Genomic DNA, 24,183 nt, shown 5'->3' with positions numbered 1-24,183 from the left:
ATCAGGTTATAAACTGTAATATTGTGAAACACCATTTTGAAATGTACGGGTCCCCCAAAGGCCAAAATACTGTTTACTCACTGAAATATTAAGCTCTTTTCAAGTAAAAATGATACAAGTTAAATCAGTAATATTAAAATAATAAGAGCAGGAGAAAAAAGTGATGCAGAGATGAAACTGAAGAGAAAAACAGACCCAAAAAAATGAAAAATGAAATAATAAAAATTAAGAAAATTAATTAATTACTTTTCTAATGTTGTTTCCTCGTCACACACAGACCTGGAGTTGTGTTTTTTTTGTTTCATTCTCACATTTTTAACACATAAACCTGCAGATTTAGACTGAAAACACTCTGTTCCACCTTGTGATGTCATCATGTGGTGATACAGGAAGTGCTCCACTGTGTTTTTAAACTCCACACACCTTCATTTATAGAATCATTTGGATCATTTCAGTCCTGGAGTTGTCTCTTATCTCGACTGAACTAAAAGTAAAAGTGGGAGGAGTTAACATGAAAACTACCACTTGATGACATCACAAGGTGGAACAGAGCATTTTGAGCTTTGTAGATGTTACAGATTAATAATAAAGTGACTCAAACATGTGAATGAAACAAAACACAACTCCAGGTCTGTTTGTCTCATAAATCTGTATTTTAAACGAGGGTAAATCGACAAAATGGCGTCTTGAAAATAGTGGATTAAAGATTCAACTCAAACGTGAATCAGTCCAAATATGAGAAGAAACGACCAGAACACGAGAAACATCTGAACAGTTTGAACACGTCTGGTTTAAATCTCGCCGTCTCTCATCATCAGTGGCGGTGGCGTCCGGAGGCGGAGCTCAGACGTGCGGTGCAGACGTCCACAGATGGACTCGTGCAGTCTCCCGTTCTGATCGTCCCACAGTCCGTCAGATGGAGACCGCCAAAATAAAAGCCCCGGTGGGAAAACACAGGGAGGAATGAGCCGCGTTTACATGAAATGACTTTTATTTGAGCGACTTGAGTCTGAGTCAAACCCACAGACGAGTTTTATGGTTTTACAGACACGAGATTTAAAAGTGACACAGAAACTCGTTTGGATTATTTATTATTTTGAAATAACATTTTCTCTCTGTGTCTGTGTCGCTCAGTCCAGGTCTGAAACAGGACTAAACCAGGTCTAAACCAGAACTAAACCAGGACTAAACCAGGACTAAACCAGGACTAAACCAAGACTGAAACAGGACTAAACCAGGACCAAGATAGGACTAAACCAGGACTAAACCAGGACTAAACCAGGACTAAACCAGGACTAAAAAAGGACTAAACCAGGACTAAACCAGGACTAAACCAGGACTAAACCAGGACTAAAAAAAGGACTAAACCAGGACTAAACCAGGACTAAACCAGGACTAAACCGGGACTAAACCGGGACTAAACCAGGACTAAGACAGGACTAAGACAGGACTAAACCAGGACTAAACCAGGACTAAACCAGGACTAAACCAGGACTAAACCGGGGCAGGTCTGAGGTTGTTGCTGTGACAAATAGAATGACTTATTCAAGAGGGAAGTCGGCAGAAAGAAACATGGAATTAGCACAAATGGATTATCTGTCGAGAGAAAGACAGAACACGACCCGAGTGGAGCAGGAGAGAGGGAGAGAAGGAGAGAGGGAGGAGAGAGGGAGGAGAGAGGGAGGAGAGAGGCCAGCAGGGCGAACGACAGGAGAGAAGGAGGAGAGAGGAGAGGAGAGAGAGAAGCAGGAGGAGACGAGGAGGAAGGGAAAAGAGAGAGAAGGAGGAGAGACAGGAGTGAGAGAGGAGAGGGAAGAGAGAGAGAGAGAGGGAGAGAGAGAGAGAGAGGGAGACAGGAGAGGAGAAAACAGGATTGACTTGTTGTTTGTTTCTTCCTCGGGGCAGATCCAATAAAACCATCAGTCTCCAAACTGCTGATCTGTGAAACAACTGTAGGAGAAACACACGAGGACGAGCCAATCAGGACGCACCCTGTGACCTCTGAACCAGGAAGTGGATCAGTCACCGCAGTGTATTAGCACGTCTCACAGCGGAGCTTTGTGACAGAGCGAGGACGAGGACGGCGGACATATTGGACACTTAGATTTAGTGTCATAGTTAATGTTAAACTGAGCTGGAGGGACAGGTGAAGAGGACAGGTGAGGAGGACAGGTGAAGAGGACAGGTGAGAGGACAGGTGAGAGGACAGGTGAAGGGGACAGATGAGAGGACAGGTGAGGGACAGGTGAGAGGACATGTGAAGAGGACAGGTGAAGAGGACAGGTGAGAGGACAGGTGAAGAGGACAGGTGAAGAGGACAGGTGAAGAGGACAGGGGGAACAGGTGAGAGGACAGGTGAAGAGGACAGGTGAGGGACAGGTGAAGAGGACAGGTGGGGTACAGGTGAAGAGGACAGGTGGGGGACAGGTGAAGAGGACAGGTGAAGAGGACAGGTGAAGAGGACAGGTGGGGGACAGGTGAAGAGGACATGTGAAGAGGACAGGTGAAGAGGACAGGTGAAGAGGACAGGTGAAGAGGACTGGTGAGGGGGACAGGTGAAGAGGACAGGTGAAGAGGACAGGTGTGGGACAGGTGAAGAGGACATGTGAAGAGGACAGGTGGGGTACAGGTGAAGAGGACATGTGAAGAGGACAGGTGAAGAGGACAGGTGAGAGGACAGGTGAAGAGGACATGTGAAGAGGACAGGTGAGGAGGACAGGTGAAGAGGACAGGTGAAGAGGACTGGTGAGGGGGACAGGTGAAGAGGACAGGTGAAGAGGACAGGTGTGGGACAGGTGAAGAGGACATGTGAAGAGGACAGGTGGGGTACAGGTGAAGAGGACATGTGAAGAGGACAGGTGAAGAGGACAGGTGAAGAGGACAGGTGGGGGACAGGTGAAGAGGACATGTGAAGAGGACAGGTGAAGAGGACAGGTGGGGGACAGGTGAAGAGGACATGTGAAGAGGACAGGTGAAGAGGACAGGTGAAGAGGACTGGTGAGGGGGACAGGTGAAGAGGACAGGTGGGGGACAGGTGAAGAGGACATGTGAAGAGGACAGGTGAGGAGGACAGGTGAAGAGGACTGGTGAGAGGGACAGGTGAAGAGGACAGGTGGGGGACAGGTGAAGAGGACATGTGAAGAGGACATGTGAAGAGGACAGGTGAAGAGGACAGGTGGGGGACAGGTGAAGAGGACATGTGAAGAGGACAGGTGAAGAGGACAGGTGAAGAGGACAGGTGAAGAGGACGGGGGGGACAGGTGAAGAGGACAGGTGAAGAGGACGGGGGGGACAGGTGAAGAGGACAGGTGAAGAGGACAGGTGAGGAGGACAGGTGGGGGACAGGTGAAGAGGACATGTGAAGAGGACAGGTGAAGAGGACAGGTGAAGAGGACAGGTGGGGGACAGGTGAAGAGGACATGTGAAGAGGACAGGTGAAGAGGACAGGTGAAGAGGACAGGTGGGGGACAGGTGAAGAGGACATGTGAAGAGGACAGGTGAGGGGGACAGGTGAAGAGGACAGGTGAGAGGACAGGTGAGGGACAGGTGAAGAGGACAGGTGAAGAGGACAGGTGAGAGGACAGGTGAGAGGACAGGTGAGAGGACAGGTGAAGAGGACAGGTGAGGGGGACAGGTGAAGAGGACAGGTGGGGGACAGGTGAAGAGGACAGGTGAGGAGGACAGGTGTGAGGGACAGGTGAGGGGGACAGGTGGGGGACAGGTGAAGAGGACAGGTGTGAGGGACAGGTGAGGGGGACAGGTGGGGGACACTCTGAGCTGGTGTCAGGTTAATTATTATGATTTTAATGAATCTGTTTCATTTTAAACTTTTTGTTCAGACTCAGACGTTTAAAATGATTTTGTTTTGTTCCAGTTACAGTTTTTTATTTATTCATTTTGTCGTCAGTGAAGTCGACAGAGAAAGAGAGAAAGAGAGAGGAGAGAGAGGGAGGAGAGAAAGAGAGAGGAGAGAGAGGAGAGGAAGGGAGAGAGAGAGAAAGAGAGAGGAGAGAGGGAGGAGAGGAAGGGAGAGAGAGACAGAGAGAGAGAGGGAGGAGAGAAAGGGAGAGGGATACAGAGAAACTAAGAGAGAGAGAGGGAGGAGAGGAGAGAAAGGAAGGGAGAGAGAGACGGAGAGGGAGAGGAGAGGAAGGGAGGGAGGAGAGACATACAGAGAGAGAGAGAAAGGTAGAGAGATACAGAAAGAGGGGAGAGAGAAAGAAAAGAGAGAGAGTGAGGAGAAAGAGACAGAGAGATACAGAGAGAGGGGGAGAAAAGAGAGAGAGAGGAGAGAGAGAGGGAGGAGAGAGATACAGACAGAGAGAAAGAGAGATAGAGGGAGAGAGTTAGACCCAGTTTCTTTCTCAGACGGGGGGCAGATTTTTTATGTTGTTTTTGTTTTGTTCCATTTACTGTATTTTATTTATTTTATTGATTCTTTTTGTGTAATATTTATGTTGTGACGTTTATGAGACACAATCGTCTCCATCAGAGACTCGTGGATTTAACTCAAAATCTGCTCAGTTTAATTTTGATTCATGTTTTTATTTATTTATGATTTTTTATTTGTGTCAAAACTTCGACAAAAGAAACTCAAACGTTCAGTTGTACAAACATCATCTGCTGCTGAGTAAGACATCCCCATGTCCACAGACGAGGACATGAGAGACGCACGAGGACACGAGAGACGCACAGGGACACGAGAGACGCACGGGGACACGAGAGACGCACGAGGACATGAGAGACGCACGAGGACACGAGAGACGCACGAGGACACGAGAGACGCACAGGGACACGAGAGACGCACAGGGACACGAGAGACGCACAGGGACACGAGAGACGCACAGGGACACGAAAGGCGCACAGGGACACGAGAGACACACGAGGACACGAGAGACGCACGAGGACACGAGAGACGCATGAGGACATCATTGTATCTGTACAGACCAAATATGTGCACGAACCAAACATCTGAAACCAAACCATCTCCTCTAACAAAACCATCTCCAGAGACCAACCATCTCCAACCAAACCTCAACACAGACGAGACCATCTCCACAGAACAAACATCTCCACAGAACAAACATCTCCACAGAACAAACATCTCCACAGAACAAACATCTCCACAGTCCAAACATCTCCATAGGACAAACATCTCTGTATCTCCACAGACAAAACCATCGTCTCCTTAGACCAGGTCAGACCAAGATGGAGTCAAGTGTGATCTGCAGCAGAGAAAGAGAACACCACAGAGAGAGGGACAGAGAGGAGGAGAGAAGAGAGAAAATAAGGAGGAGAGAGAGGGGAAGAGAGGAGAATGAGAGAAGGAGAGAGATGGGGGAGAAGGGAGGAGAGACAGGAGGGAAAGAGACGGGGTGGCAAGAGGAGAGAGAAGAAGAGTGAAGGGGAAATTGGGCAGAGGGAGAGGAAAGGAGAGAGTGACAAAGAGAGAAAGAGACGGGTGAGAGAGGGAAGGGGGAATATGAGAAAGAAAGAAAGAAAGAAAGAAAGAAAGGGAGGAGTGCAGGGCAAGGGTGAGAGAGACACAGAGAGACAAGGGGGTGAGGGAGAGAGAAATTGGGTAAGAAGGAGACGGAGAAAGAGAGAGGGGTGACAGAGGGAGAGACAAAGAGGTGGGCAAGAGGGAGAAAAAAGAAAAGAAATGGGAGAGTGAAAGGAGAAGGCAAAGAAAGAGAGAGGAGACAAAAAGAGAGAGACAGAGAGACAGAGAGAGAGAGAGAGAGAGAGAGAGAGACAGAGTAGCTCACAGTGGGGGAGAACCGAGCCCTAAAGAGCAAAACACACCAAGACCCTTAAGTCGCCTGAAACCTCTCCAGCTTTAATTACACTGTATTGATCAACGACAGAGGGGAGGAAGAGGAGGAAGAGGAGGAAGAGAGGGAGGAGGAGGAGGAAGAGGAGGAGGAGGAGAGGGAGGAGGAGGAGAGGGAGGAGGCGAACAACCTCACATAAATGACACTAAAATCATGTAAAAAAAAAAAATAAATAAATAAAAAGTCCATAGTTTGTGCAGATGGAGCAGACTCTGTTGTTTCTGTGGAGCTGAAACACACACACACACACACCCCGACACACACAGACACACACACACACACTCACACACACACATCACATTGACTCCGCCTCCTCTCGTGCCCCGCCCTGCATCAGCCTGAATAAAACCTCACATGTGAAACTACAGAAAAAAAAGTCTAAGCCCAACACTGCAGAGTCACAGAGCTCACACACACTTTTCTGTTAGCATTAGCATTAGCAATAGCATTAGCATTAGCGTGTTTAAATGTCCGCAGAGCCTCCACAGTCTGCGTTTAACCTATCTGTTAGCATTAGCGTTAGCATTAGCCACAGACGCCACCAGCAGCAGCTCACACCTCCGAGTCTGATTATGCAAAATACAGAGTCGTATCGAATCAGTGACTTGGTCCGAGTACTCGCTGATACTGATACTGATACCAGTCTCCACCCACTCAGCCACAGCGCCCCCTGTCTGCACAAAAACAGTGTTTGATTTAACGAGGCATGTCTCTTCTCGTCTGAACAGAAAGTGCTGGTGTTTGTGTTTCTCTGACCCACTTTAGAGGAGCTGATGGAGGACGTACTCTAGGCCTGATCTCAGACTGTACTGTGCCAAACTGTGCCAACCTGTGCCAAACTGTGCCAAACTGTGCCCTGCCAAAGCCCACAGTCCCACACCACTCTACCTCTCGGCTTAAGAGCTTACGCCTCGAGAACGAGAAGCAGCGTCCGAGTCCAGGGAGGAGTTTTCACTGAGTCTCTTTGTGACTGAACTGTTCACTTTAAATTTCTACAGTGAAAGAAACAAAAACTAGTTTGAGTTTGGTCTGAGTTCAGTCTCATCCTGCAGGTTTGTGTCGATTATTCACACAGACTGTTTATATAAATGGACAGAGCTAACCTGCTAACACCGCGCTACAAACAGGAAGTGATCATGGCGCACTTCCTGCTCCATCGACTCTGGCTCCAATTCAGTTTCTGTGTAAAAACTGTGTCTCTGTATCTGCTGCTTCAGACTCATTATGGTCTAAAATGTTTGTATTAACCCTCTACATGATCCTGGGTTCATTTTTTGTTATTTTAACATTTTTTTTATTTTTATTTCTTCTTCTTCTTCTTCTTCTTCTTCTTCTTCTTCTTCTTCTTCTTCTTCTTATTATTATTATTATTATTATTATTATTATTATTATTATTATTATTATTATTAATAATAATAATAATAATAATAATAATAATAATATTTTGTTTATGTTATTCTGAGTTAATTTTTTTTGTTATTTTGAGGTGTTTTTTTTTTTAGTTATTTGGAGTTTATTTTAATTTTTTGTTATCTTGAGTTCATTTATTTACTTTTGTTATTTTGAGTTTATTTACTTTTGTTATTTTGAGTTTATTTAATTTAATTTTTTGGTTTTTTTTTTAAGTTATTCTGAGTTTTTTTCTCTTTTTCAGTTTATTCATTTATTTTTTTTTAATTTCACTATTGTGTCTGTAAATCAACATATGAACATTAATAACAGACAAATCAAGTCCTTCTTTCCCCGAGGTCCTAAGAAACGTTTTATTGCAAAAAAAAAAAAGTAAAATTCTTGCATGTGGGGGTCATTTATCTCAATGGAGATAAAATAATTTTCACAAACTTCAACATTTTTATTTACTTGATGAGATTTTTTTACACTGATCAGTTCAATTATTTAAAAAAAACCTAAAGCCTAAAATGTTGTATATTATGAAACAAGTCAGATCTGGGCTTTGATGAAATTCAGGTAAAATCATGAGTCTAATTTAAGAGCTGAAGCTAACTGAAGCTAAAGCTAACGGGTCAGTCTACAGCGTTTCATTAATATTTATGCGTTTGTGGTCAGCAGGAGTCCACGGGGAGGCTCTGGTCATTCGTCCGACAGAATAAACAGTCTCATGACGCTCTCTCAGCTGTCCGTCAAACACACTGCACTCGTACGCTCCCTCCAGGTCTGTTTTTCTCTCCTCAAAGTCATTTTAAATCACTGCAAAAGTCAAAAATCCAATCTGTCTTTAGGGCGTTCATTATCTGAGCCGTGAGCTGCAGGGCCCGACGAGGAGGAGGAGGAGCTTTGTTTAACGGGACGCCGGGCAAATCGACACATTACAGATTCATGAAAAAAGCCGTAATGTGAGTGTAAATAATGTTTAAAGCCGTAGATTTAACGAGTGTGTATCAGACTGAACTGAACCTGAGAGTGTCGAACCAACCAAAGAGCCAATCAGGAGCCAGGCTGTGAAAGTAACGCCCCCTTCTTACCGCTCGTTTAGCAGCTTAGCAACGCTGTCAATCAAACCTGTTGCTAACGCTAACAGGAGCGACCTCGGGGAAAGAAGGACCTGATTTGTCTGTTATTAATGTTCAGATCTTGATTTACAGACACAATAGAGAAATAAAAACCCCAGGATCATGTAGAGGGTTAATACGAACATTTAAGACCAGAATGAGTCTGAAGCAGCAGAGACAGAGAGAGGACAGATTAAATAAATAAATAACTCAAAATAACCAACCAAAAAAACAAAACAAAAAAAACCCCTCAAAGTGACAAAAAATAAAATAAAAAAAGAACTAAAAGTAACAAAAAATAACTAAATAAACAAAAAAAACCTCAAAAAACTCAAAATAACTAAAAAAAATAAAAAAAATAAAATAAAAAATACTCAAAATGACAAAAAAAAACAACTCAAAAAAAAGGAAAAAAACACAAAATAACAAAAAAAAAAAAAATTAAGAAAATAAACTAAAAAAATTATAGTAAAAAAAAAATAAAAAACAAAAAATAAAATAAAAAACCCCAAACTTAAAAAATAAACTCAAAATAACCCCAGGATCAAGTAGAGGGTTAATACGAACATTTAAGACCAGAATGAGTCTGAAGCTGCAGAGACAGAGAGAGGAGACAGTTTTTGGAGTCGATGGAGCAGAGAGTGCGCCCATGATTACTTTCTGTTTGTTAGCTTTAGCTCTTAAATTAGGCTAAAATGTTTGACTGATCCCTGTTTTTAATCAATATTTTCATGAAGCTGCACAATAATAACATGGCAATGAGTCAATAAAAATCTGCCCTTTTTATAAACATGATCAGTATCTAGAGATTTCAGTGATGAAAACAGAGAAACTATAGTTATTTCCCCGTCATATAACAGCACAGGCTTTTGAAAAACTTTTAAAAAATGTTCAGGTTGAATGATAAATTTAAAAATACTGATAAAGATTCAAGTCAAACCTTCAGATCAGTGAACAAACCACCAGAGACACATTAGCAAAAACAATTCAGACAAATAAACGTTCTGTGAAGCTCCATCATTTTAACACTGAGCTAATTGAAAACTCTTCACGATCCAGTCTCTTTTACGGAGGAGTAACGTTTCTTTTGACAGGTCTTTATGTAACGAGGAACACTGAAGCGACGCCAGAGAGAACGCACAACGAAAACACGAAAAACTCCCAGAGGTGACCTTGTTATGCAAACGCTACACATCACACAAACACCACACAGCGTCGGAATGTGTGTGACTGTGGTTCACACACTGTACAGACTGAAGAAGAAGAAGAAGAAGAAGAAGAAGAAGAAGAAGAAGAAGAAGAAGACTGAGACGCCACCACAGCTTCAGCTCCAGGTGAAGCTCATCGAGGCTCGAGCAGGTGTAGAGACCATGAGGATCATACTGTCAGGATTTTGTGTGTGTGTGTGTGTGTGTGTTATGTGCTGTTTTCCCCCCTCCCTTTGTGTTTGAGCCTGGAGGTGGGCGGAGACTCTGGCACCGCCTCCACACACCTGTCTCTGATCACGCAATCGAGCTCCACCTGCGAGGACGAAAGGACCGAGGACACGACACCCAGGGCCAGATCCTCTCGTCATTCTCCGTTTTTTTTCTTCACGTCACGCTCCGGTTTATCCGTCCATCCACCGTGATCCTACTCTGCACCTCCGCCTCTGACCCAGCTCTCCGTAACCGGAACGAACACCCCGGCCTCTGACCCCGCGACCCACGACCTGCTCCATGACGACGCCCCCAACTGTCTTTGGTCCCTCCGTCAGTATTTACGACGCATAAGGAATCAGAGAGCCAATCTGCAGCGAGGATGTTGAAGGTAACGCCTGTTCCTGTCCGCACCGCTTAGCAACGCTGTCAATCAAACTCGTTGCTAAGGCCAGAGCGGGTTAATACAAACATTTAAGCGCAAAACGATGAGTCTGACAGCAGCAGGTACAGAGAGAGGAGACAGTTTTTCAACATAAAGTGAATTAGAGCCAGAGTTGATGGAGCAGGAAGTGCGTCGACGCTCGTTTTCCATTTAGAACGCGGCGGCGGGTTAGCTATGTCCATTTACATAAACACTCTATGGATCAAACCAAACCTACGCCGCACACTTTACTACATTACAGTCTGGAGAACATTCCTCGTTTGCCGTGAGGTTCCGCCGCTCTGCGCTCGTATCTACCTCCAGAACGCTCCCGTGTGTGAACAACAAAATAACACCAATTAAATCTCCCTCCCTCCGCCCTCGTCCGCCCTCCTCCACCCCTCACGCTCCGCATTCACGTCTACGAAATTGAAAACCCACAAAGCATAAGACAGGACCACTTAAACCCTGCCCCGCGACGCTGCTGGTGTTTGTTGGTGTCAAACATTTACGCTAACCGTGATCAAAGTGTGTTGTTTCCGCGTCGTATGAACTTCGTATGTGACAAACGTGTCAAACACTAATTAGAATGTGCAGTGACCCGACAGCAGGGGGCGCTGCTTGAGAGTTCGAGAGAATCTGGAGTCGGAAACGGAGAGCGGGAGCCGGGGAGAAGCAGCTCGGTTAATTAAGACGTGCTGACGACAACAAGTGTGAGCTTCATTACGCCGGCGAGCGCTGACGGGGGCAAAAGGAAACACAAACAGCCTTTCTGCAGAGTTTTGTAACTGACTGGACACAAAGACGAGCGTTAAAGAACCGGCTAAGAACCACGCCCCAAATCCATCGACTCCTCCGTGCCGTGTCTCCTGTCCAGTACAGAATGTGTTCAGACAAATTTACATAAACGTTGGATCTCAGTGTGACTCTGAAGTGCTGTACGTTTGCGATTTGTTTTCTCCCCGACAAAACCCACAATGTCGATGAAACGTTCTGCACCGACAAAGACGCCTACGAAGGTTTGAACTTTGAGAGAGTTTAAACGAGAGAGAAATGTGAGAAAATGTTAACGCCTGTGTGAGAAAAGTGTATAAAGTGTGTGGTGAGGGGTTTGACAGACAAAAACAGAGAGAATAATGTAAAAAATAAAGATGATACTTCACGGATTTCAACTATTGTGGGTTATTTTTAGAACGTGACCCCTGAGATAAACCAGGGACCAGTGTAACCCGCTTTTATTTCACTATTGTGTCTGTAAATCAAGATACCAGACGTCTTCTCTCCCCGAGGTCACTCCCGCTGGCCTTAGCAACAGGGTTGACTGACACCGTTGCTAAGCTCTTTGGTTGCTATGATACGCGCGGCCTCTACACCTGCTCTGGCCTCCATGAGCTTCACTTGGAGCTGAACGCTGTGGGTGACGTCACACTTCCTCAGTCCACGTTTGCACCTTTACTTTACGTGGAGAAAAGTATTGTCTTTGCTCCTCTTTGAAACCCTGACGCCCCCTGGTGGTCAGTCAGCTCTGCACCCGGGCGTGACGTGGCTATTTTTGCATTTACTCATCGTTCTGTAAACTTTTCTCTTACCTGCCCTGGACCTTGATGTCTGAAATGGCGTAGAAGTATCTGGACAGGTTTGTCTCGTCCACCATCGTCGCCCCGGTGGCCGGTCTGAGCAGCCTGATCCTGAGGTCCGTGATGGTGAAGAAGTCCCTCAGGTTCTTGGTGGTGTCTAACTGTCCGTAGAGCGACGCCATGTTGTGCAGACGCGGCCCGGCGAACAGCGCGAACCGATCTTTGATTTCGAACCTCACAGTTTTGTCGTACTTCCACACGTATCCCCGGGAGTAGTCCTCCGTGCAGATTATGTCCAGTAGCGTGTGCTGGGTCAGATCGCGAACCGTTTTGGGCTCCATTGTAAACGCGTCCAGACAGTCCGTGGCGTAAAACTGATACGGTTGCCATGTTCTTCCATAATCTAAGGATTTTTCCAGCACCATTTGCTCAGGACGTCCGGACTCAAAGGTGAGCACGATATCGTCTGTTAGCTCGATGGTCTTATTCCAGGAGAGGGTGATGTTGACCAAAAGAGGCTTGGGGTATTTTTTCCAGGACGTAGACTGCCAGAAGGTGGTGGGGTTGCGCCCCTCGATGTCGAACATGAGCTCGGGAGGGTGGGCCAGCTCCTCCGTGGTCGCGTCACATTCGTTGTTGCACATGTACGGGTTTTCCTGCAACAGACAAAAACAAAACAAAAAACGAATTAGTTGATTTATACCACGGTCAGTGAGAATGTCAATGACGAACGGTTGTGCGTTAATGCCATGGATCTATAATAAGAGCAGCATAGTGGCCGCTCCAGGTACTGCAGCTCGGAAAGAAAGAAAGAATTAACTCGTAGAACAGCAAAGTTCACTTTTTTTTTTAAAATTCTTCTCTATTTTCACAACATGAACATTTAAAATGCCTTAAGTGCCTAAAAATTAGCTAGCTCCGCTTTAGCCGCTATCGTGCTATTCCTGACATCACAGGGTGGGAGGAGCTAGACCGTAAAGAGGAAGTCGTGTGGAAGAGAAAATTAAAACTGAAACGACACAACGTCATCTTGTGTTCACCTTCCACATTTGATTAAACGTCGATGAGCGCGAGTCGTCAGGTGTTGGTTAAATCACGTTCTTTATATCAGCTCCGCCGCCATCGCCGTGACGTCACCATAGCAACAGGTAAACAAACGCCCAACCGCTCTGAGTAGAATATAGGCACTAGCTTCATTCAAAACACTGAAATAAAAGTCGTATATGAGACATTTACAGACAGAACAGACTTTTCACGTTCACAGGCGACACTTTTCAGTTTTAATCCATAGAAACAGCGTTGAACAAGTCGCCCACAGCGTTCAGCTCTCGTCAAATGAAGCTCGTCGAGGTTAGAGCAGAGACGGCGGCTAATCTGGAGCAGAGTTTCTTATTTGTAATTCTGACCTTGAGTATCATAGCAACCAAAGAGCCAATCAGGAGCGAGGCTGTTGAAGGTAACGCCCCCTCCCGCCCACACGCTTAGCAACGCTGTCAATCAAACCTGTTGCTAACACTCTCTCTCCCTAGATTTGTCTCTTTCTTTCTCTCTGTTTCTGTCTCTCTCTCTCTCTCTTTGTCTCTCTCTCTCTCGCTCTCTCTCTGTCTCTTTCTTTCTCTCTCTCTTTCTCTCTCTGTCTCTTTCTCTCTCTGTTTCTGTCTCTTTTTCCCTTTCTCGCTCTTTCTCTTTGTCTGTCTGTGTTTCTCTCTCTGACTCTCTCTCTGTCTCTCTCTTTGTCTCTCTATTTATGTCTCTTTCTCACCCTGTGTGTCTTTCTCTTTCTCGCTCTCTCCTTGTCTCTCTCTCTTTGTCTCTTTCTTTCTCTCTTTGTCTCTTTCTCTCTTTGCCTCTCTCTTTGGCTCTCTCCTTGTCCTTTCCATTTGTCTCTCTCTGTTTCTCTATCTTTGTCTCTTTCTTTCTGTCTCTCTTTGTCTGTCTCTCTGTCTCTTTCTTTGTCTCTCTCTCTCTCCCTCTGTCTCTTTCTCTCTCTCTGTCTCTTTGTCTGTCTCTCTTTCTCTCTCACTGTCTCTTTGTCTCTCTCTTTGTCTCTCTCTGTCTCTTTATCTCTTTCCTTGTCTCTCTCTCTCGCTGTCTCTTTCTCCCTCTGTCTCGTTGTCTGTCTCTCTGTCTCTTTGTCTCTTTCCTTGTCTCTCTCTCTGTCTCTTTGTCTCTTTCCTTGTCTCTCTCTCTCTTTCTCTCTCACTGTCTCTTTATCTCTTTCCTTGTCTCTCTCTCTCTTGCTGTCTCTTTCTCCCTCTCTGTCGTTGTCCGTCTCTCTGTCTTTTTGTCTCTTTCCTTGTCTCTCTCTCGACCTCAGATAAAGGACCTGATTTGTCTGTTATTAATGTTCATATCTTGATTTACAGACACAAAAGTGAAATAAAAACCCCAGGATCATGTAGAGGGTTAATTATTGTTATAATTATTATTTGTTGATTATATTGTGACCTGAATAATCGTGTTTATTCTCGTCGTTCCGAGCGCAGAGACGTGTAATGTTCCTCAGAGCGATACAGCGATTTTCGACCTCGAGACTCAGAGGCAGAGGCTGAATAAAGATCTGAGTCCCATCGAGACACAGACACTGGACACGAGGAGAAAAGACACGACCTGTTCACCCACAGCCTGGACACAAATATCAGCGAGACCTGGAGCGTACGGCGAGATGAACGGCGAGATGAGGCGCGATACGACAAAACAAACGAACAGGACCTTCACTGATCAGAGCGAGTTTAAATAAAATCACACCTGAAACACCGGCTCCTCTCCACCTCCGTCTAACAAACACCACGACCAGACTCGCTCCACCACAGTCAGAACCACGTTACAACACGCTCTGAGCACATTAGCACGCTAGCTAGCTTGCTGTGTTTCATTAAAAGCATAAAATATACAATCAACAAGCCAATAAATGACATAAAAATAAAGACTAAAGACCCAGTTGTGTTTAACTGTAGAATACTTCAGTTTGTGGTGTTGTTTTAACATTTATTATGCCTCGAAATTAGCATTAGCATTAGCATTAGCATTGAGACAAATAAAGAAATGTTCATTTTATTTGTGTTTTACGTGTGACACTGATGTCCATCTGCAGCTCACGGAACAGTGTCTGACCCCTGACCCCTAACCCACAAACATCAGAGAGATAAAACTGGACAGGAAGTAGTGACGCTAACAGGAAGTAGTGACGCTAACAGGAAGTAGTGACGCTAACAGGAAGTAGTGACGCTAACAGTGAGGTAGGCGGCGCTGTTGGTTGTAGAAATCTCATGTTGATCATTGACAATTTGAAATGTGATCACAGTTAAATTTTATTTGAATTAAAGGTCCTGTATCTGCTCTGTTCCACCTTGTGATGTCATCAAGTGGTAGTTTTCATATTAACTCCTCCTTTTACCTTCAGTTCAGTCGAGATAAGAGACAACTCCAGGACTGAAATGATCCAGATGATTCTATAAATGAAGGTGTGTGGAGTTTAAAAACACAGTGGAGCACTTCCTGTATCACCACATGATGACATCACAAGGTGGAACAGAGTGTTTTCAGTTTGAGAGAAGAACTCAGCCTAAATCTGCAGAAACAAAACACAACTCCAGGTCTGTGTGACGAGGAGACATTAGACCAGAGCAGTGCATTATGGGAGTTTAGTTTGTTCATGTTGTTGATGCGACACAGAGTCAAACTTCAGCTCTTTACATTTAACCACAAATCATTAGGAGCCTGTGGGCGGCTCCCGGGGGCCCCATCAGCTCCATCAGCTCCATCAGCTCCATCAGCTCCATCAGCTCCATCAGACTCTTACAGGCAGAGCCACACTCCTCCACCAGCCCCGACCAACCACCACAACCTCCAACTCAACAAGACAAGATCAACAAGATCATCCAGAGAGAGGAGAGGAAGAAAGAGAGAGGAGGAGAGGAAAGAGGAGGAGACGAGGAGAGGAGGAGAGATCAGAGCAGAGAGAGAGGAGGAAGAGGAGAGAGGAGAGGAGGGGAGAGAGAGAAGAGGAAGAGAGAGAGAGGCGGAGAAGAGAGGAGGGGAGGAGGAGAGATCAGAGCAAAGAGAGCGGACAGGAAGAAAGAGAGAGGAGGAGAGGAAAGAGGAGGAGATGAGGAGAGGAGGAGAGATCAGAGCAGAGAGAGAGAGAGGAGGAAGAGGAGAGAGGAGTAGAGTAGAGGAGAAAGGAGTAGAGGAGTAGTGGAGAGAGGAGTAGAGTAGAGGAGTAGAGGAGAGAGGAGTAGAGTAGAGGAGTAGAGGAGAGAGGAGTAGAGTAGAGGAGTAGAGGAGGCTCACTGTGCTCAGTCTAACGACGCTCGAGTCTCAGTTCAGTTTCTGTTCGTGTCTTAATCTTTGGAAAAGTCTCGTCCAAACTGGACGTGACACTGAACCACAGAGACTCACATTAAAATCCTGTCTCCACCAGACGCCACCGCCCCAGAGCATCATGGGAAAAACACCCAGAGCATCATGGGAAAACAGAGGCCTTTATATAAACGAGGTCTTTACTCTGTGCAGTGTCAGTGTGATTCCTCTGACCCAAAGGTCGAAGGTGCGATTCCCACAGATGAAAACTGCTGTCGTGTCTTTGGGCAAGACACTTAACCTTCCTCACCCCAGTGTAGAATCGAACCACCAACCTGTGGGCCAGTGGATCTGACCACTCAAATAATGATGTGTATGTGGAGAGCTGGATTCAAACTGCCAAACTTTGGATTCATGAACAAACAAAAAAAACACACTAAAAAATCAAACAAACTTTACAGATTGAAGCTTTAATTAAAACGGCTGTAAAATAAAAATTAAAAAAATTAACATGACAAATTTTCAGAAGGAAGGAAGTCTGAACAGTGTGTCGTTGTGTGTTGTGATGGGAGTGTGTTGTATCGTTGTGTATTGTGTTGTGAGCGTGTTGTATCATTGTGTATCGTATCATCGTGTGTTGTATCGTCGTGCGTTGTATTGTGCGTTTGTGCCATTAGCAGCGGCGTCTGTTCCGTGGCGCCGCACAAACACACACACGATGAGGTAAACGTGACACTTTGGGGCGAGGACGCTCTCTAAAGTAAAATGGCCGCCTGCGTCGACGCCGAGCGTCTGAGCAGCAAACACGAAGAGACAAGTGAAAGTGACATCAGAGCGAGGAGAGCGCCGCCCTCGTCACGCACACCATCAATTTTAAATGTGTGGAAATTATTTATTTTGTACTTTACTACGGTTTAATCTGGAGGTTACTTAAAGGTGCACTCTGTAACTTTTCTGCTTGTCTCCATGGAGATAGTCAATGCTCATGGCTCATTTTTATACAGAACTTTTAATAATAATAATAATAATAATAATGATGATGATGATGATGATGATGATAATAATGATGATGATAATGATAATAATAATAATAATAATAATAATGATAATAATAATAATAATAATAATAATAATAATAATAATAATAATAATAATGATGATGATGATGATGATGATGATGATGATGATGATGATGATGATGATGATGATAATAATAATAATGATAATAACGATGATAATAATAATAATAATAATAATAATAATAATAATTAATAATAATAATAATAATAATGCATTTTATTTATAAGCACAAAAAGTCCCAAGGACTGAACAAGATAAAAAACATACAAATACAATAAAACGTGACAAGATCGATAAAAGAGGAAGGACCGAACTTTTCCACCTTCAAGGCTCAAAACACTTTACATCAAGGAACCACTCACACATTCACACATTCACACATTCACACATTCACACATTCACACATTCACACATTCACGAGGGGGTTCAGTGTCTTGCTCAAGGACACAATGACAGCATTCATCTGTGGAGCTGGAATCGCACCACCAACCTCCAGATCAGAGACAAACACTTCACCATCAGAGCAGAAGACCCCCCTCGCTGTGAGGAACCACCTGAGCCACGAGCCGCTTTACAAATAAACCACATTCAGCATCTGCTACTGTAACAACCCCTCCCTCCTCTGCTCCTCTCCTCGCTCCTCTTCTTCATCCCTCCTCCTCCTCCTCCTCCTCCTCTACCCACACACCCCCGACAGCTCCTCTCCGTAATCAGACAAAGACATATCCTTATCGATCTGAGCGGCCGCGAGGAGCTGGAAATCTGCTGCGTATAGCACCTGGCAACCTTGGCCATCGCCGGGCCTCCCCCCGTCCTCCCCCCGTCCTCCCCCGTCCTCCCCCCGTCCTCCCCCGTCCTCCCCCGTCCTCCCCCGTCCTCCCCCGTCCTCCGGGTTAAAAACCTTTCATTACTGTCTGCTGCACTTCTCAGCTAACGACAAAATACTGCGTTTATGAAGATCAATACGAGGAGCAGGGGCAGGTACAAAGTGCTGAGTCCACGAGCTCGTCCGGGTCGATTCTCCGATTCTTGTTTTACTCCGGGACGTCGTCGAGACTCCGCAGATTAACACATCGCCACATACTTTAATACCGGACATGACAGCACTATTCCGGTAATTACAAAAGACGCTGCGATTCATCTCGGGGCCGGACGGGAGAACGCGACCCACGTGACCACGACTACAACCGCGAGCACGTGACCAAAGCGGCGTGGAGCCTGCCGGAGCGGAGGATCGGTCACGCCGCATTGACACTAATAGAGCCGCCGCACAGGGGCCCCCCAAAACTCAGAGGTGTAATCTGGTTATTACCCGAGCGAGGGCGGATTAGGAGGAGGGACGCGGCGGCTCGATGTGTTTTGTTGAGGCCGTTTTTCCAATCAGCAGGTAATGAAATAAACCAGGACGCTACACGACGTAATGAATTGGATTACTCTGCTGTTCTCTGTAGTGTTTAGACTCTATAAAGTGTTTGTTTTGTTTTAAAATGGAGGCGCTTGTCTTTGCGAAGGATCAGCGAGTTATAGCCACGTTTTTATACAAAGCTTTTTCCACCTTCAAGGCTCAAAGCGTTTTACATCACAGACGAGAGCGACCGCGGGGAAAGAAGACGCCCGATCTGTCCGTTATTAATGTTCATATCTTGGTTTTACGGAAAAAATAGTGAAATAAAAACCCCAGGATCATGTAAAGGGTTAATACGAACATTTAAGACCAGAATGAGTCTGAAGCAGCAGAGACAGAGAGAGGACAGTTTAACAAAAAAAATAAAAATAAAACAGAAAATAAACTCAAATTAACCAAAACAAACAAACAAAAAAACAAACAACAAAAACAGCAACAAAAAACTCCTCAAAATAACCACAAAAAATAAACAGAGAAGAAAATAAACAAAAGAATGAAAATAAGAAAAAAATAATAATTATAACAAAATTAACTATAAAAACAACCTAAAAAAATAACAAAATAAAAACAAACAAAAACTAAAAAACTAAAAAAAACAACAACAAAAAAACCCTCAAAACAATAAAAAAATAAACAGAGAATAAAATAAAAAAATTAAAATAACAAAAAATAATAAAAAAATTAAAAAAAAAACAACTCACAAACTCAAAGAAAAAAAAACTTTAAAAAACCCCAAAACCTTAAAAAATAAACTCAAAATAACTCAAAAAAATGAACCTCAGGACCATGTAGAGGGTTAATACGAACATTTCAAAACATGAACGCCCTTCGAGACAACTGTTGTTGTGATTTTGGGCGTTACAAAAATAAATGAATTGAATTGAATTGAATTTAAGACCAAATTGAGTCTGACAGACGCAGGTACAGAGAGAGGAGACAGATTTTCAATAGAAAGTGAATTGGAGCCAGAGTCGATGGGGCAGGGTGTGCGCTCATGATCACTTCCTGTTTGGAACGCGGTGGCAGTTTAGCTGTGTCCATTTATATAAACAGTCTGTGTTTGGACCAATAAAGTGGATTTCATTCTCTGATCATTTTACATTTTGACAAATAAGGGCAAAAATATATATCTACTGTTCCACTTAAAAATCCATAGTTATTTCTATCCAAGGGTCACAAAGGCTGAGAGGGTAAGAGGTTTGTGTGAGGAAGGGCATCTGGCATCAAACTTATGCCAAATCAATATGTAATCACTACAGAGTTGGCGGCAGATGTGCTGTGCCAAACAAGAACCCAGAATAAAGTCGTAAATGAAAATGAACTGAAAACAACCCGCCTCACAGGGACGTATACGACTTCCACACAGACTGTTTGTATAAATGGAAAAAGAGAACGTGCTCGACGCCGCCGCACTCGCTCTGTCCCTGCGTCTGTCAGACTCACTTTGGTCTTAAATGTTCGTGTTAACCCACTCTACATGGTCCTGGGGTTCATTTTTTTGAATTATTTTGAGTTTACTTTTTAAGTGTTTTTTTTTTGTTTGTTTTTTTAGTTTTTGACATTTATTTTATTTATTTATTTATTTTTTAGTTTTTGAGTTTAGTCTTTTTTTTTTATTTTTTTGGTGGTTATTTTAAGTTTATTTTTTATGGGTTTTTTTTGTTTTTTAAGTTTTTGTTTGTTTTGTTTTTTGTTATTTTGAGGTTTTTAAAGTTATTTTTATTATAATTTTTTGTTATTTTCTTTTTTTTGTTTATCTTCTTCTCAGTTTTTTTTTTTTTGGGGGGGGGGGGGTATTTTGAGGTTTTTTTTGTTCTGTTTTGTTTTTTGAGTTGTGATTTTTTTTGGTTGTTTTGAGTTTATATTCTGTTTTTTTTTAACTGTCTCTCTGTCTCTGCTGCTTCAGACTCATTCTGGTCTTAAATGTTCGTATTAACCCTCTACATGATCCTGGGGTTTTTATTTCACTATTGTGTCTGTAAATCAAGATATGAACATTAATAACAGACAAATCAGGTCCTTCTTTCCCCGAGGTCGCTCCTGTTAGCGTTAGCAACAGGTTTGATCGACAGGGTGCAGGGCGTCGGGTCAGGACAATAATGAAATATGTCTGAAGAATGAGAGAGTCCACATTCAGGTAGAACGTTTCTTTAATGTCCGTACTCTGTGTGTGTGTGTGTGTGTGTGTACGACAAGTGAATAAGAAGTTCACTAAGTGGCCAATAGGGGGCTCCAGCATGTATAAAATCAAAACTTATACTCAAAAACTGCACAAACCACTGTCAAATTAAAGCTTTAAGTTGTAAACACAAAATCATAATAAATACAAACAAGAAAACTTCCATCTAAGGGACAAATCCGAGACAGAGCCGATGTAACGTCCCTCTAGTGGTGCAACGAGGGATAACAAGGAACAACAACTGCACTAAACGGATAATAAAAACAGAACTAAATGGGCTCAGGATACAACTGCAAGTCTAATGAAGTTGAGACGCTGTGTAAAACTTAAAAAAATACAGAATACAATGATTTGCAAATCCTTTTCAACTGTTACTGAAGTGAATAAACTAAAAAGACACAATACTTAATGTTCAAACTGATCAACAACACCCAGAAATGAGTGAATATTTGCATAAAAACAATAAAGTTTATCAGTTTGAACATTAAAAATCATGTCTTTGTAGTTTATTCAGTTCAATATCTGTTGAAAAAGATTTGCAAATCATTGTATTCTGTATTTTATTATTATTTTTTTTTGTTTTCCACAGCGTCCCGACGTCATTGGAATTGGGGTTGCAGTTTTTTATCCAGCTAAGCTAAAGAAAACAGCATTACCGTCAACATCCTCGCTCCTGATTGGCTCTCTGGTTGCTATGATACTCACGGTTTGAATTCCTGATGAATGAACCAACAGAACCTTTAAATCCGCAGATTGACTCACTACACCAGGGCGAATCCCACCGTTTATTTCCCGCGGATAAGCAAACGCATTAATACGAGCGGTGGCACCGTTTTGGCAGAGTCTGGCCTAAATAAGATATACTTGTGTGTGTGTGACAGCCGGGTCGGTCCCGCGCTCCGAGCTGATGGAGGGTGGGACTTGGGGGGAATATAAATTCACTAACTGCCGACGAAGCTTCAGGATAGATGCCCTCCACATATCAGGCCAATCTGTTTGTCTGACACATGTCTCCGAGTCCTGTCCCACACACCAAGAAATCCAATCCCACCGCCGGCCGCCATCTTTCTTTTCTCTCCCCGTGACACTAATATGTGGGATTCTTTAAATGATCAATGAGGTCCGGCCCGAGGTGTGACGTTTGAGCGGGTTTAAAGCGCCGGAGTTAAATGTCCATGTGTCCAGACTCGAGAGTGCGATGACGTCACACTGCCAGATGGGGGCAACAGCGAGTTTTTCCCTCTGATTAAAAGTTGGAATTAAAAGTAAACTCAAATATTGAACCTGATCATTTCTATTCATGACTCGACCCAAGAACTCACTGTTACAACAAAACTCTGCACTCGGCATCTGTATAAATATTATTTATAGTGTATAGGATTTTGTGATGTCATTTCAAATCCAGCAAAAAGAAACGGAAATATCAGCGGTGATATTTAACATTTTGGTGGATCTTATATCATCTTGCAAGATCAGTTCAGCTGATATCCTGTTTTGGTCTATAAACTGCTGTAATAAGACCACAGACTGTTTATATAAATGCACGTTGCTAACCTGTTAGCCGCCGTGTCCCAAACAGGAAGTGATGTTAGTTAGTTACTTTATTGTCCCCGAGGGGAAATTTGTCTTCACAGTCAAATCACACAGAGAAAAACGCCATACATACAAACAATGCCACACAAACACATCACATATACTGGACAAACACGAGGCATGATGATAATTAGAGTTCCGTAGTCTATAAATTGTTCAAGTTAATAATGGCTGTGGGTATGAGACTATATAAGTGATCATGAACGCACTTCCAACTCCATCGACTCTCGTCATTTTGTTCTGAAATGTTCATATTAACCCGCTCTACGTGATCCTGGGGTTTTTATTTCGTTATCTTCAACAGCCTCGCTCCTGATTGGCTCTTTAGTTGCTATGACACTCGCAGTCGGGATTCCAAATATGGAACTCTGCTCCAGCCTCGATGAGCTTCATTTGTCTAGAGCCGAACGCTGCTGCTGACGTCAAATTCTCAAAGTGTTTATAAGGAGAAGCTGAAGCTCATGAACGACGTTAACGTTTTATGTCACATGTGTCAAACTCAGGCCCTGGGGCCAAATCAGGCCCACGGTGTGATTATATTTGACCTGTGAGATCAAACCAAATGTGTATTAGAGCTGATCCACCCGTACACAGCACATGCACCACTAATACTGCACATCCCACAATGCTTTGCTGTGCACTGGCGAGGAGTCGAGACCAGTGAGTGCTCCTCCTCCTCTTCAGGTGACGCTCATTAGCGACAGAGCTACTGGTCACCTCAGACAAGTTAATAACTACAGAAAGAGACATCATTTATTTTATTTATTTAAATCAGAAATGGAAACTACTGATGTGTCTTTTATTTCAAATTTAATTTCTCATGTTTGTCATATCAAACTTGAGTTGCTCCACATTTTGCGTTTAAGCAAAACTAAAGTTTGTTTCCAGATGAAAAGGTTAAACATCAACATCAGTCAATGTTTCAATAAATAAACAGTTTGTCTCAGTTTCTAATTTTGGCCCAGTGCGAGTGTGAGTTTAACGCCTTTGCTTTTTATTAACGTGAACATTTACGTTTGGAGTTTGGTCAGTTCCATTTAAACCCAAAGCTCAAAGTTGCAGATAAAGTGTCTTGTGCGTTCAGTGTTTTGTGTTTGGGGCTGTGTGTGTGACTCGCTCTGATTGTTCTGCATAATAAAAAGATGGAGGATTTTCCACAGCTGAGGCGTGTTTGTGGTGCAAACAAAGCCCCTCCCTCTGCTCCCCCCTCCACAGAGCTGCACACACAGACAGATGGAGAGTGAGTGGAACAGTTTAGCACTAAACACATATCGATACTCGGCCCCGAACGCTCCTAATGACACTAACAAATTGCTTCCTCCCGATGCTCCGGGCGGCGGCAGATTCCATGGCAAAATATTTTAATGTGTTTTAGGCAAAGACGACGATGAGAACGAGGAAGGAACATTTAATACAGAACTACATATATATAGGTTTATCAAATAGGTTTAGGGTTAGCCTCATTCTAAATAGGAAAAGATCATGTGCGTGCTCCTAGCGCCATCGACTCTGGCTCTAATTCACTTTCTATTGAAAACACTGTCTTCTCTCTGTCTCTGCTGCTTCAGACTCATTTTGGTCTTAAATGTTCGTATTAACCCTCTACATGATCCTGGGGTTCTTTTGAGTTTATTTTTTAAGTTTTGGGTTTTTTATTTTATTTTTATTTTTATTTTTATTTTTTTGTTTTTTTATTTTTACTAATAATACTACTACTAATTTTTTTTCTTAATTTTTTTGGTTATTTTGTGTTTTTTTTTTTCCTTTTTTGAGTTGTTTTTTTTGTCATTTGGGAGTTAATTTTTTGTTGTTTTTTTTGTTATTTTGAGTTTTTGGGGTTTTTTTTAAGTTTATTTTGTTA

General features: G+C 43.4%; 1 protein-coding gene and 1 long non-coding RNA gene across 2 annotated transcripts in view; one reads left to right on the top strand and one right to left on the bottom strand.

Moving 5' to 3' along the window:
- The window catches only part of ntng1a (netrin g1a), a 154,199-nt gene that overhangs the window by 77,126 nt on the left and 52,890 nt on the right, over positions 1-24,183 (bottom strand). The window contains exon 2 of the mRNA XM_033985864.2: positions 11,776-12,419. Within this exon, the coding sequence (XP_033841755.2) occupies positions 11,776-12,419 (644 nt within the window). The remainder of the gene's footprint in view (positions 1-11,775; positions 12,420-24,183) is intronic.
- Positions 2,278-3,614, top strand: LOC129457228 (uncharacterized). Its single transcript, XR_008649147.1, has 3 exons — positions 2,278-2,308; positions 3,517-3,535; positions 3,573-3,614. It is a non-coding gene; the product is annotated as an uncharacterized LOC129457228 (long non-coding RNA).

This window comes from Periophthalmus magnuspinnatus, chromosome 20 (genome assembly GCF_009829125.3).
Source record: "Periophthalmus magnuspinnatus isolate fPerMag1 chromosome 20, fPerMag1.2.pri, whole genome shotgun sequence".
Taxonomy (NCBI): Eukaryota; Metazoa; Chordata; class Actinopteri; order Gobiiformes; family Gobiidae; genus Periophthalmus; species Periophthalmus magnuspinnatus.
This window is presented reverse-complemented; position numbering and strand designations above follow the sequence as displayed.